Genomic DNA, 15,806 nt, shown 5'->3' on the forward strand with positions numbered 1-15,806 from the left:
CTACTTGTTGACATGGCAACGGTCACGTGGGTCGAAAACCCCTATATGAGGCAGTAGCCACAACAAAAATGATCTTGACCTTTTTGGTGACCTTGACTGGATGATCCTCAAAATGTTGGAGGTACTATTTGAGACCAATGCCCATCTATCCTGAAAGTTTCATGAAGATCGATCCAGCCGGTTTCCTGTAACATTATTAAACAAACAAAGGAGCCCGACTACCTCGCCCCCTGGTGGACTCTGTCCCAGGAGAGGTAATAACGGTCTTGTAACGAGAGAAACTCGAAGAAAGTTGTTCTCATGTAGTTTCACACCACAGCGCTGTTGAGCTCGTGATTCTGATTGGTCACAAGGTGTTGTTTAATTTTCTACACCAGCAGCTCCGTCAGTAGTCCTGAGTGTAATTCATATCACAGGGTTAGATGACTGTGCTCTTCCTAATGTTATCGTTTCTATAGTAACAGCCAGGGTATTATCTAGAAATTGAGAGAAGGGTGTCTGATGGCCAAGTGAAGAACTGCCAGGAGGGTCTGGGGGCATGTTCCCCTGGGAAAATTTGAAATATTGAAGCAAATTTGGGGTCCTGTGGTGCAGTCTTGGCATAATAAAGCAGTTGGGGGAAGCTCTTAAAATAAGATGTTTTAGGTAGTGAATTTCTGAATAAAGGAATCCGTCAACTCGAATAATTTCAAGAAAATTCTTTATTTTATCCCAGTCCTGATTAGCATGGTGTGGTAAACCAGTAATGGCTGTCCCAACCACAGAAGTTAACCTTTACATGTACATATTGGGCGTGTGTAAGCATTAGAGATTTCACACACGCCTCAGGTGAGGTTGCGTGAAAAGTTTTGTGGCTTCTTCAAACAGGAAGTCCTCAATGGCTGTCTTGGCGTAGCTTACACGAACAAGGCAATCCAATGTACGGAGGTGGACAAAGTACCCAACTTCATTACTTAAGTCAAAGTACAGATCCTGCTGGTCAAAACGTTATGCCGATACAAGTGAAAGTTGTACAGGCAAATTTTTACTTAACTTAAAGTACTGAAGTACTTGCTTTTAAGAATACTTAAGTATTAAAAGTACTTTTGCTGTCAACGCATCGTTGTATTATTGCCACAACGCTTATGATACCTCATACCTCTGAAGCAACCGACTGGATTATTTTGTGAATTCTCAAAATGAACGCATGCTGTGCCATCATGGCGGTTTAACGTTAAGCTAGCTAGTCAGTGACGCTCGACCTGACATGCTAGCAAACTCTTTTCAAACTCAAAATCATATTGGGTAGCTAACACTACTAGAAAATAAAGATTTCTACATTCTGTTTATTTGGCAAGATTATGCTAAAACATATTTCTGAAAGGACTTCAGATAAGTTAACGTTATTCATGTTAGCGTAACTCCATTTTTACATGCTAACTAACAGTGTCCAAGTTAACTAGCTATGTGTAAACGTTAGCCGTGGACAAGGCGATGGCAACTTGGCGGGAAAATCCATAGAAAGTCATTTGACTAACCAGACTGCATAGCTATTGCAACGTTATCGCTAGCTCTAAAAGCACACAACTTCATTACAAGCTTTCTCTTGGAATAAAACGTTTATAGACCTCAGTATGCTTCCGCAGGTTGGACGGCGAGTTTTTGTAGGCTGTGATATGGTTCGTTTTAGGTAAACAAAGCAAACATTTAAAATGAAATTAATCTAATTCTTTCAGAAAACTGAAACATGGGTTCTAGGTATGGCCATGGGTGCGTGCGTTCCCCAGAAGAACCGCCTCCTTCCATTCTGCCATCAACTGATCGTGTTAAATAACGCTGCTGAGAAATCATTGAACTTGATTTTATCCAGTCTATGGACGTGACGTGACCCTAGTGATTTACTGATAGGCTGTCTCAGTGTCACCTGCGAAAAAATCAGTCACGCTTTAGAAAAGAAAAGAAAAAAATCCACTTTCAAAGCTGCTTCATATGCCGCTTTTCCACTACCAATGCGGCTGAGTTGGGCTGAGCCGAGCCGTGCCGTGCTGAGTCGGGCTGAGTCGAGCTGAGTGGGGCTGTTGGAGTTGCATTTCGACTACAACCGCGCTGAACCGTGCTGGCTGGAAGTGGGTGGACACATTGGGTGGAGTTAGCGAAAGTGGGTGGACGTCACGTGATGTCGTTAGGCGGCACAAACAGTGACATCAGTGACCTTTTAAGCGGTAGTCTCACGACCAGGATAGTAAACAATAAACATGGAGGACATGGAGTCGTTAGTGTTGCTGGTCTTGGTGCTGTGGCTTGTCGTCACCGACAACGCCGACAGATACTGGCAAGAGCGTATAGATGAGGCGAGGCGCATAAGGCTTCAGAAATTCTCGTAATTCGTAATTATTCTTCTTCCGGGTTTACGGTGTTTACAGATCCCAGCGTGCTCGCGGGGCGTGTGTGGGCATGTGAGGACACTCCTCCTCACCAATCAGTGCACAGGGGAGTGTCTCCTCACGCCCCTAGCCCCACTTGGCTCGGTTTGGCTCGCTTCAGCCCCACTCCAAAACCGTGCGAGTTTTGGGTGCTGAATAGGGCTGAAGCGAGCCCAGTCGCGCCTCTCTGAGGTAGTCGAAACGCGAGCCGTGTTGGGCTGAAGTGAGCTGAAAAAGGGTAGTGGAAAAGGGCCAATAGTAATGAGGACCTTGATAGAAACATAGTGGAGTGAAAAGTACGATATTTGTCTTTCAAATGTAGTGAAGTTAAAGTCATAAGTTTACAAAAAAAAAAAATACTCAAGTACAGATACTCAAAAAGTGTACTTATTTACAGTACTCGAGTAAATGTACTTTGTTACTGTCCACCTCTGCCAGTATACAGATGCTAAATTGGTTGCGGAGGCCAGCCTTTATTCTGTTGCTACAGCTGAACCTGGTTGTAGTATGAAACAAGGACTATGGTCGGTTGCCGTGTTGCGTATTGGCCAATGGGAGCATGCTGTCGGTTCTGAGCAGCAAATCACGTCCTGCTTCAGAAATAAGGAGAGCAAACATTGTACCGGAAAAACACGCACATGGAATGCAGATTTATTGTGTGGTTTGGGGTCCCCGCTCGGCCACTGGCGTTTATTCTGATCTGCCAATGCAACTAACGTTGCTCATTTTTGTTTCTTCGTCAGTTTTCTGTCATGGGAATTTTGAAGCCCATCGTTGTAGAACATTACCCATCGACTTCTAGTATTGGCCGTTGAAAAGACGGGTCGACTGGTCTCTAGATAACACAGCGGTAACAACTTAGACAGGGGCTTAATAACCGATGTGAAGTTTTCTGTAAAGAGATGATGATTATTTATAATTTATGAAGGAGCTTCCAGTGTCAGTGCTTTGTAGTCGTCAGAGGTAAAGATCTAACTAAGTTTTCCGGTACATAGGAAGGAGAACTGATACAAAAGAATGTTTGTTTATTGGCTGCTACACTGTGTGCCCAAAAGTATGTGGACACTTAACCATTACAGCCATATGTGGGCCTCCTCCAAATCCAAGTTTGAAGCACCATCATTTTTTTTTATATGCTGTAGCATTGCAATTTCCCAGCATGACAGTGCTGCTGTGCCCAAAATGAGGCCCATGAAGACCACACAGAGCCTTGTATAGTTAAATATATACTACCGTTAAAAAGTTTGGGGTCACTTTGAAATGTCGTTATTTTTGAAAGAAAAGCACTGTTCTTTTCAATGAAGATCACTTTAAACTAATCAGAAATCCACTCTATACATTGCTAATGTGGTAAATAACTATTCTAGCTGCAAATGTCTGGTTTTTGGTGCAATATCTCCATAGGTGTATAGAGGCCCATTTCCAGCAACTCTCACTCCAGTGTTCTAATGGTACAATGTGTTTGCTCATTGCCTCAGAAGGCTAATGGATGATTAGAAAACCCTTGTACAATCATGTTAGCACAGCTGAAAACAGTTGAGCTCTTTAGAGAAGCTATAAAACTGACCTTCCTTTGAGCAGATTGAGTTTCTGGAGCATCACATTTGTGGGGTCGATTAAATGCTCAAAATGGCCAGAAAAATGTCTTGACTATATTTTCTATTCATTTTACAACTTATGGTGGGAAATAAAAGTGTGACTTTTCATGGAAAACACAAAATTGTCTGGGTGACCCCAAACTTTTGAACAGTAGTGTAACTGAGTATTAAGCGTACAACATTCTTATCCCCCACTGGCCGAAAGGCCCGAAGGGGGATTGCGTCGTGGCGATGTCCGTCTGTCCCGGGAAGGGTACTCACTTTCTGAAATCAATTCCTCTCACAATTTTTGGAGGAATTTCACGAAACTTGGCAGGATTCTTTGTTATAATCTCGGTAATACGCATATTGTAATTTCATTCAAGTCAGTCACATTTTACCAAAGTTATGGCCCTTGATTACCAAATTTGTACTTTGACAGTTTCATGAGGGTGTATTAAAGAAGAACTGAAGGCCAATTTTTTAATCAAAATTCTATTTATCTCATTTTATTAAATATAGGGATGCAGTTTTGATAGCTATTTTGTCACTGCTATAGGAAGTTATGAGTGTTTGAAATATGCTCTGTAATATATTAGTCCATATGTCAAAGCAATGGCCGCAAAGCAGATTCGTTGAGACCTGTGCGAGACATCGTAGGACAGAAGTAAAACGGACAGCGGAAATCAAAGTGACCAACATCTGCCAACGTTGTCAAAAGACGTGTGCGCCCTCTTTCGAATGCTGACGTAATCAAGCCGGAAGTTTTGTTTGTTTTGATAGCAATCAGGAAAGTTTGAAAAAAGTAGGCAGTAATCGTCATTTAAACTTGTTTTTGTGCAATATTTCGTTTGGAAAACAGTTTTCAAAATGGCGGCACTGACACCTGGCTGACACTTCACGTTTCGAAGTCTTGCACAAGTCTCGTGAAGATCGCGCGGATAAGCGATGCCTGCCGCGGACCAAACGAACTAAATTCAGCATGGCTGAAAACCGAATAGGCCGATAAGTATAATATTTAATTGCAATTAGTTGCCAATACGAGTCACGATATAAGGTTTTAAATAAGTATATAGAAGAGGAAGTATGTTAACGGAGGATGATGAGGGATAGGGTTGATTTGTTATATTAGAACTAACTTGGTATATGGTATATATGGTATATATTTATTTATGGGGATAGTTTATGTATTCATATTTACAGGGATAGGTATGTAGTAGATATTTTTGTAATTATACTGGTATATTTATATAGATATTTATGAAGTGTATATAGTGTGTGTGTGTGTGTGTATATATATATATATATATATATATATATATATATATATATATATATATATATTTGTAATTATATATTAATATAGATATTTGTGTGTGTATATATGGCATGTAGTATATATTTTTATAATTATATAGATATTCATGAAGTGTATATATGGTATATATTTTTATAGGTGTATTAATGTAGTTTGGATTTCGGGGTAGTTAAAAAGGGGTGGGAAATTAAAGTATTGTACTTCTTCCCACTCCCTTTTCGAACAATGTGTGGTGTTTTGTAATGTCTTAGCTCTTTATTTTATTTATTTTTTGTTAATTTCTCATTTTCTTTCTTTTGTATGTACAAATAGTTACATACATTTTTTTTATATATGTTCGAAATAAAAATAAATTCATTCATTCATTCATTCATTCATTCAAAAGGTTACTAAAACCGAAAGCGTAATTGAATAACACGTTAATTAAGAAATAAAGCAAGTTTAAAAATGACTTCAGTTCCACTTTAAACACTTGTAGCATAGATATAGTTGCCAGCGGGGGGATATTGTGCTCTCTGAGCACTCTTGTTTACTTTCGTAATTGAAATCATTGGCAAACTGCTCTTTTGTAAGATAATTCAGCACTTCAGGACGTGCTATTTATTAGAAAATGATCCACTTCAGGATGATGGTAACTCGCGTTGCTTCGGGCCACATCACACCATCACGTCGTTGATTATTTTCCGTACAAGTCACTGTTTAATTCCTTACTCATCCAACTGTCAAGTACTGGAGCAATACAGCGAAAAGGAATTCCAGTTATCCAGGGTTTCTTTTGCTAAAGCAGTCACTAAATCTCTAAATAATCCCTCAAAAGTTTTAGATTCATTTACAAATACCTTTGGCTGAGAGAGACACACAGCTAGCTGCAAGTTTCACAGCACGCATTTCAAATCTGCAAGCAGCTAGCTTTAAACCTCCCAGCATGCCTTCCTCCACTCAAGTTTTGCTCCATAAACTAAGTCTTGGGGTGGTTTGGGATTCTCCACAGGAGAAGGCGTGCGACATAAAAGCAAAAGCAATTAGTCGACTTAAACAACAGTGATGGTGAGGACGGCGGCATCCCGCTCCTCAGCCTCTTTTGTTCCACCCCCAGTGCTGCGTCCCTCTTCTAATTAAGCAGTCGACTAATTGAGCTGTCAGCCTGGAAATAATTGCTCTTGTGTTCTTCTTTCCTGTTTGCTTGGGAGTTCCGCTGACCTAAATGTACACAACCGGCTTAATTATAAAAAGGTTTCTTCTCAAGTCAAATTTCCTGACGGTTCGGTTGCATGAACTTCAGGACTAGCAGACTTTAAACAAGAGTGGCAAAATGTTAGATCAGAAGACTGAAGACTTGAATCCAAATGATAAAGCTGCGTCTCTAATTCTAATATTTCCAATGTTTTCTGCAGAGTCGCTCCAGGCAAGAAGACCCTGAGCAGGCTCGGCTAAAGCAGAAAGCTAAAGAGGTGAGTACAGACAGTATATAAATATCGTATGTATGTGTGTGTGGGGGGGTGTAGTGTAGTCTGGGAAAACTCATTGGATGCTGCTGTGGCTAAATTCTGCCAAATAAATCAGGTTTTGGGGGAAAAAAATTGGGATTTTTAATTTTTTTTTAAATGTTGAGAACATGGTTCACACACAGGCTGTATTTCAGCCAAATGACCCAGAAAGTCTGTGCCTAAACCCTTGCTAGCTAAATGTGATTTCTTCACACAGTGAATGTCATGCTATTGGATAGATCAATGCCATCATGAAACAGGCTAATCACGTCTGTCAACGTCTTCAGTGAAAATCTGAGATGTAATTTTCACCCCTTTCACTGGAAGATGTAACCAATAATGCCTTTTATTTTTTTCGCGGTCCGGTTTCCATCAAATCCTGCGCTCTGATTGGCTGGCGAGTTACGGACCCTGGTTACGGACCTCTGGCGACTCGATCGTTCACAACAACTACAAACATAGTAGCAATTTTTGTCAACATTTATTTTCGCATTTCTCAGGAGAATAGCATTAATTTTACATCATGGATAGCGATAACGACAGTCTTCACAGCGAAAGCGAGTTTTACTACCCTGAGGAAGAAGAAATAAAAGAAAACATTTCAGGAGAAAGCTAAAAACCTCTAACTGTTGCTAACGCCGAGCAAAAACATGGCTGAATCCTGAATGACTCAATTTTGTATAAATAGGGGACTACATAGGCGGCAAAATGTGCCATGTGCCATGGAAGTGCACTTGTATACCGAGGAGGAAGCCATTTGCATTACAGCCGTGAATGAGGATTCAAAATGGCGGCTCGGCTCGGTTTTCCCTTTCGGGCGCTCTCGTTTTCTGTTAGAATTTGGTAAAGAAAAAAATAAATATATTATTTACCAGCTTAAGGTCGATCCGTATGGTGAAATACCATGACCTCGGCCTTGAATACTGACCTCGGCCCAGAGGGCCTCAGTCAGTACTTTCAAGACCTCGGTCACAGTATTTCACGATACGGACCTCCCAGCTGCTAAATAACACATATTTATTCTCTTGCCGTTCACTGGATATGAGCAATCGCGTGCTCTGATTGGCTACTCTACTACAAGGCTATCAGCTCATATACCATAAGTAGAGAAAAACAAAATGGCGGTGCGTGTTGCTGAACCAACCGAAGACGAAATGAAAACTCGACTTGAAAACAAAACCCCAAAAATTATCAAGCATTTAAAAGAAACAGAAATGGCTAAAAGAATATCATCGTCTCCCCCCAACCCAAAGATTTCCTGTTCCACACTCCAGCCCAGTCAGTAGCGATAATGTACCTTCTAAGTTGGTTTGCCAACCGCCAAAAAAAGACCCAAAAGAAGAAGAGGAAACCCCAAATAAAATAAAGCAAAATGTGGAATGAAAGTATTTGATAGTAAACATATATATATATTTTTTTTTTTCTCCAAGAATTATTATTATAGCGTTTTTCACAAATTGTGACTGTCATTTCGCCGGTTTGTTTACATTCTAAGCGGAAATTATTTTGCGGCCTTTTTGTATCAAGTTTTTATTTCTCGAATTTGCAAAAATTTCTCAAACTCCAGTGAATGTGGATCGAATAAAACAATTATTCCACTCAATCTCATCGTACATGGCTTATAGCCGACTCAGCACTACGTGCCTCATCGGCTATCAGCTCATGTACGACTCGATTTCGTGGAATAACTGTTAAATATCTCTGTGCTTCTGATTGGTCAGAAGTGTTGCTTAAGTTTCAGCTGCAGCTCTGACAGTAGTTCAGGCTGTAATTCAAATCACAGGTTGATTATCTCATCTCATCATCTCTAGCCGCTTTATCCTGTTCTACAGGGTCGCAGGCAAGCTGACTATGGGCGAAAGGCGGGGTACACCCTGGACAAGTCGCCAGGTCATCATAAGGCTGACGCATATGCCGCTTTTCCACTACCAACGCGGCTGAGTTGGGCTGAGCCGTGCCGTGCTGAGTGGGGCTGTTGGCGTTGCATTTCGACTACAACCGCGCTGAACCGTGCTGGCTGGAAGTGGGTGGACACATTGGGTGGAGTTAGCGAAAGTGGGTGGACGTCACGTGATGTCGTTAGGCGGCGCAAACAGTGACATCAGTGATCTTTTAAGCGGTAGTCTCACGACCCGGATAGTAAACAATAAACATGGAGGACATGGAGTCGTTAGTGTTGCTGGTCTTGGTTCTGTGGCTCGTTGTCACCGACAACGCCAACAGATACTGGCAAGAGCGTATAGATGAGGCGAGGCGTATAAGGCTTCAGAAATTTTCGTAATTCTTCCGGGTTTACGGTGTTTACAGATCCCAGCGTGCTCGCGGGGCGTGTGTGGGCATGTGAGGACACTCCTCCTCACCAATCAGTGCACAGGGGAGTGTCTCCTCACGCCCCTAGCCCCACTCGGCTCGGTTTGGCTCGCTTCAGCCCCACTCCAAAACCGTGCGAGTTTTGGGTGCCAAGCAGGGCTGAAGCGAGCTGAGTCGTGCTACTCTAAGGTAGTCGAAACGCGAGCCGTGTCGGGCTGAAGCGAGCTGAAGTGAGCTGAAAAAGGGTAGCGGGAAAGGGCCAATAGACACAGACAACCATTCACACTCACATTCACACCTACGGTCAATTTAGAGTCACAGTTAACCTAACCTGCATGTCTTTGGACTGTGGGGGAAACCGGAGCACCCGGAGGAAACCCACGCGGACACGGGGAGAACATGCAAACTCCACACAGAAAGGCCCTCGCCGGCCACGGGGCTCGAACCCAGAACCTTCTTGCTGTGAGGCGACAGCGCTAACCACTACACCACCGTGCCGCCCAGGTTGATTATTAATGCACTTTTTTTTTTTTTCTGAGACTAACAACTGACACAGGGACTTGAAATGACAAATTCTGCATAAACACATTAAAAAGTGTGTGTGATCAGATGCAAAAGGACCCATCTCACCATTAACACGCTCGTATTCGTTTGAAATCTGATGATCTTGTTTGTGGATATGGACAAGTAGAAGAACTGTGTCGTGTTGTATGTAAACAATTACACGTATGACTTAATCAAGATGCTTTTATTTTTTTGGCCTTTTTCAGTCTTGTCTTTCTTCTTCAGTGGACATAATTATGATGTCGTGAGCATAATTTCTAAAACACAAGGGGCATGAAATGAGTTGTCTGATAATTGGCTGTTTGGTCTGCTGCCTGCAGAGACGACAGTGTCCTCAGACACATCCCTGCTAACTGATTTAAAAAAAAAAAAATCCTTTTCCTTCTGATTTGTCACTGCCACTTCCTACCCATAGATACCTCTGTCCTGTCACGTGACCGCCACCACCTGAGGACGGTGAGGGCTGATGTGTGCTTCCTCTGAGACGCATCAAGCCAGCCACTACATCTGCTGCAAATTGCTCTTTTTTGCATACATGGGCTCCGATATGGCCATGACTGGTTGGTGTCGCTCTGATTGACTGACCGGAAATAGAACACCACCATCCCTCCCACTCCGAGAACACGGCCAGGAACGCCTTCTTGGACTCGTAGCCATAGATCGCCGTTGCATCACCAGGATTCAAACACACAATCTCCTGACAATAGGACAAACTCTTTTATGAATTCTCCGTACCGATCGGTATTCGTTTCAATGATCATTTTCCACTGACATGTTGAGTTTATTATCCGACTAGTTGAGGTTAAGGACGTTTTCTTGAAACTATTTTCTGTAACCTTTAAGAGCAGAGTGAGGCAGTCATATTATTGTGCCTGGGTGGCTCTTTCTCAGTTGTGCTGCTGGTTTCAGCACTCTGTCTTGTCTTTGACCTGAGGCCATGCTGTGATGGAGAAAGAGTCGAGTGCTTCATGAAGCCTCCTTTGCTCCTTTTGTTCTTTGGGGGTGGGTTCCCCCCCCCCCCCCCCTTTTTTTTTTTCCTCTTTAGATCTGGGCATGACTAACTAGAATAATGAGACATTAAAGTGTACACCAAAGGAACTTTTGCATTTTGCCTTGAGGCAGCATGCTGGTCTTTCATTTTATCATGCACATGTCTTCTAGTCCAGACCAGAGATTGTTAACTAGCAGACTGCGATGCAGATTCAGCTGTATCTTTCCCCAGACTGAACCGAGCTCTTGGGGGGGGGGACACATTATAGCAAAACCAATAAATGTATAAACTAGAAGGCCATTTGCAGATCGCAGACCTCCACCACCAAGACCAAGTATCTCATAATGTTCGAGAAAACGAAACTAAATTCATGGATCTGCTCCAAAATTTAATACGTTCTTCCTTGGGCCATGCTTCATCCTTCCGCCAAGTTTCATGGAAATCCGGTCGATAAGTTCCTCCTTTGGCTGAGCTAATAAACTGTCCATAGGTCAGCAGCTCTATTTTTCCTAACATGAACCAGCTTGGCTTCTGGAGCAGATTCTCGGTTGTGGTTTATCCACATGCATTTACAGCACCAGTCAAAAGTTTGGACACACCTAGTCATTCATAGGTTTTTTTTTTTTGGTACTTTTATCATTTTCTGCAGCATAGAACAATACTGAAGAACATTTTCATATTTTAGATTCTTCAAAGTCACCACTGTTTACCTTGACGACACTTTGCACACCAGCTTCATGAGGTAGTCACCTGGAATGCTTTTCAATTAACAGATGTGCCTCGTCAGAACTTGGTGCAATTGCTTACCTTCCTAATGCGTTTGTAAATAATAAAAAATGCAGTAAATAGCCCTATTCCACAACTGTAGTAATCCATATTATGTCAAGAACCGCTCAACTAAGTAAAGAGACACGACATCCGTCATTACTTTAAAGGAACAGTCCACCGTACTTCCATAATGAAATATGCTCTTATCTGAATTGAGACGAGCTGCTCCGTACCTCTCCGAGCTTTGCGCGACCTCCCAGTCAGTCAGACGCAGTCAGACGCGCTGTCACTCCTGTTAGCAATGTAGCTAGGCTCAGTATGGCCAATGGTATTTTTTGGGTCTGTAGTTAGATGCGACCAAACTCTTCCGCGTTTTTCCTGTTTACATACGTTTATATGACCAGTGACATGAAACAAGTTCAGTTACACACGTAACTAAACGTAGCGATTTTCTATGCTATGGAAAGTGCGCACTATAATGACAGGCGTACTAACACCTTCTGCGCGCTTCGGCAGCGCATTGATACGGAGCTCAGATATCAGTGCTCTGCCGAAGCGCGCAGAAGGTGTTAGTACGCCTGTCATTATAGTGCGCACTTTCCATAGCATAGAAAATCGCTACGTTTCGATTTGTGTAACTGAACTTGTTTCATATCACTGGTCATATAAACCTATGTAAACAGGAAAAACGCGGAAGAGTTTGGTCGCATCTAACTACAGCCCCAAAAAATACCATTGGCCATGCTGAGCCTAGCTACATTGCTAACAGGAGTGACAGCACGTCTGACTGACTGGGAGGTCGCGCAAAGCTCGGAGAGGTACAGAGCAGCTCGTCTCAATTCAGATAAGAGCATATTTCATTATGGAAGTACGGTGGACTGTTCCTTTAAGGCATGACGTGTCTTTTAGTTCATAAAAATAAAGAAAAAACCCTGAATTAGAAGGTGTGTGCAAACTTTTGACTGGTACTGGATGTAAATTATTTAGTAAAATGCCGCTCATCAGACCGGAGACGAGCTACCGTACAGACCTGGAGATATTACTGTATTTAGGAGTTTAATGGGAGTTTTCACAGATTTTTCATTTTACAAAACGGTTTCAAACCAGTCATTAAATGGCCGACTCAAAGCACGTGACTGCGACTCTGTTAACTCGCTGTGCAACAAAACATCTGCAAATTCACTGTTCGTGATCCCTGTTAAACGAACCTACTACAAGCTCGTTTTCGGCTTTCCCCTGAAATGTTTTCTTTTATTTCGTCTTCACCAGAGTAGTAAAACTCGCTTTCGCTGTGAACACGGTCGTGATCACTGTTAAACGGACTCGAATCAGTTTTTTGAGGCTGGATCATCTCTTCCTTGCTGGCAGAATAGCGTGTCCGTGTTGCATTTTACTACCTTTGTGTAATGGCGGCCCATTTAGAAGTCACCTTGCTAATCAGAAAAAGACAGACAGCCCCTAAAGGCCCTGAAAATGCCCTGAAGCGATCACTTCCCACACTAATATCAGCTGCATACCCAACAATCCCAGACCGGTGTCGGCATTGCCGTCGGACACGCAGCTCTTCGGTCTTCATGTCCTTGACTTCAGTCAGCCACCCTAATTGAAGTGCTGCGTTCAGCGCTCTCCTGCACGTTTATTAAGCTCTCGCTCTGGGGCCAGTCATTGTGGAGAGCTGGACAGCAGATAAGGATCAATAAGGGTGGAGAGCAGTGCTGGCGGCGTCGCTCTCTCCCTCCGCTGACCTTTTAGAAATGATTAGAGATTACAAGCATTTCTCTCTCCGTCCGCGTCTGTCACTCTCTCTGACTTTTGTCTCTTCTCCTCGTCTCCGTCCGACCGGCCATTTTTGATGAGCATTATCTTATTCCGAGTCGGAAAGCATAGAGTTTTCAGTTTCCAAGCGTTAAAATAGTTGCATGCAGGGTTGAGCGCCGGCTGGAAATTGAGCTCTGTGATTGAGGTCGGTCATTAAAGTGAGATTCGGAGCAGGGGGAGTGCAGAGCTCTGGATTACAGATGGCGTAACTAGGTTCCCCTTTCACTCCTCATCAAATAAATGAATATGAAAGCAAAGCGCCACTCTGGCTGCGGGCGCTGAGAAGATCGGCTCTGACACCAAACAGTCTCTCAGCTTCCAGAACCTTCTGTTTAGCGCTAATAGAGCCGCTGCAGTATTTGTGCAGCGAGACTTCTTACTCTTCCACCTCGGGCAGCATCATCCTCACCGTAGCCATTAGAGACGGCTCGGAGTTCAGTCATGCGGCCACCGACGTCTCGTACGATCTGCGTGTACGTGTATGTGTTGTCTGATTTCTTCAGGGCAGCCACGCATGTGAATGCATTGTGCATGACTTCCCCTTAGATTAACATAACCCCAAGATAATTAGCATGAAAACGTTGCCTTGAATTAGCTTTTTGTCAATTCCAATGCTTCACTATAGCTCTGGGTCTGTGAGAGGAGGAAAGGGGCAAATATTTAGAGAAACGTTTGTAGTGTAGTAGGGTGTGGAGGTTTTTTTTTTTTTAAATAAATGATTTATCGCTGAGTGATGTGTCTGAGATGAATGAAGTGTCTGAATATTAAAAACTTAAATGATGCACGTAGGTTTTTCTGTCTCATAACTTGATTATGAAGATGGTAAACTCATCTTTGGGAAAGCCATGGCCAAATGGTTAGAGAAGCAGCTTTGGGACCAAAAGGTTGCTAGTTCGATTCCCTGAACGAACAGGCCTGGCTCAAGCGCCCTTGAGCAAGGCACCTAATTTTCAACTGCTCTGTGTCTGATTAGCCAAAGAAAAATTGATGCGATTCCCGGTTCGACCAAGAACCCAGTCATAACATAAACGCACTGTTTTAGCATTGATTGAGCTACGACTGGTGGTTTTTTTTTTTTTTGTTTGTTTGTTTGTTTTTATTTATTTAACTGGATCTTCTTTCAAGGTGTATACATTCTTGAGTCAATGCACACCTACTAGCTAAGGCCAAGAAAAAATAATTGTTTGTTTCCTGTTACATCTTGAAAAAAAATAGGGTAGGTAGGTCTTTTTATTTATTTTTTTTATCACACAAAATACCGGGTAGGTAGTTTTTTTTTTTTTAAATAAATTTTAGGTGTGGGACAAACAGTGGCACATAGTGGGGAGGTGTCATTCTGTGACTCAACCATCCAGAACCAGGCCTAAGAAAACCAGTGAAGCTTGTGGAATACAGGATTCGGAGCCCATGGATAAAATATGGAGTGCTCGGACCAGGGCTCGAAATTAACTTTTTTTCTTTGTGTCCCCCAGTGGTCCCGAATTCTGTGTTGTATTGTCCCGAATGGAAGCAATAGTGTCCCCATTTTTTTCCTCTCTGAAATAACCAGTGGTTAATATTATCATATGAAGTTACTATTATATTTGTAACTATGCGATTTTGAACCCTTTATATCATTTTTACAATAAGTCACAAGACACAAGCGACACATGTCCTATACATCATCTACTTCAAAATTACAGTTATTGCATTTTCAGTTTATTAAACTTTGGCGATCTCACTGTATGAATAGATACCCGTTTATTTAAAGGGGCCAACTAGCTCATTCAGAAAATGTTTCAACTCCCTACATCTGCAGTACACTTTAGTTGAGAATAAGACCCCTTTTATGTTCATTTCATCTACTTATACCTTGAATATCTGTTGGCACTTATAAGGCCAACTTATCATTTTCACCATTACCGTTATCCATTTTTATGAACTTTCCGTTATCCATTACCGTTATCCATTTTTATGAACTTTCCGTTATCCATTACCGTTATCCATTTCTATGAACTTTCCGTTATCCATTTTATGAACTTTCGCTGCCGAAACGTGGGTGCAAATGTTAGCAACATCAGCATAGTGGCAGGTCCGAGCCTAGTTGTGCTGCTGACTGACTAAACTTTCTGAACTAGAAAGACACCAAGAAAACTCACTTATTCTGTTGAACGGTATCTTCCGTCAATATCATCCACATCATTCCTGTTGTATTTTATAACGTGTCTAACAGTGTTCATTAAGTTCATTCAGTTGCTAGCGTTGCCTGCAGACCAGGCGATGACACTTTGGATCCTGAAGGTCCCGGAGACGTTATGTCTGGGCTTTCAGTTTCTTCCCCGCGGTCGGTCCGCTTCAACCACTTAAGCATTTTTGTTCTGGCAAGAGTCGGCGCAGCGTGTGCGGTAGCAATTCCATTCCAACTCCATATAATGCGGACTCCGGCCGAAGATTCTAGAACAGAATGCGCTGCTCTGTAGCCTACGGATGCAGGTGCATCAAAAGTGTAGCTACTATGTATTTTTCGCTGTTAACGTTTTAAAATTAAAATTGACAAATTAGGTGAATGTCTACGTATGTGTTACGGCTTTG

At 42.4% G+C, this 15,806-nt stretch overlaps 1 protein-coding gene across 2 annotated transcripts in view; it reads left to right on the forward strand.

Annotated features, from left to right (window-relative positions):
* Positions 1-15,806, forward strand: part of si:dkey-219c3.2 (transcription initiation factor TFIID subunit 4) — a 159,441-nt gene that overhangs the window by 88,720 nt on the left and 54,915 nt on the right. For both annotated transcript variants that reach the window (XM_060928169.1, XM_060928170.1), the window contains one exon: positions 6,692-6,748. In XM_060928169.1, the coding sequence (XP_060784152.1) occupies positions 6,692-6,748 (57 nt within the window). The remainder of the gene's footprint in view (positions 1-6,691; positions 6,749-15,806) is intronic.

The sequence above is a fragment of the Neoarius graeffei genome, chromosome 8 (assembly GCF_027579695.1).
Source record: "Neoarius graeffei isolate fNeoGra1 chromosome 8, fNeoGra1.pri, whole genome shotgun sequence".
NCBI lineage: Eukaryota > Metazoa > Chordata > Actinopteri > Siluriformes > Ariidae > Neoarius > Neoarius graeffei.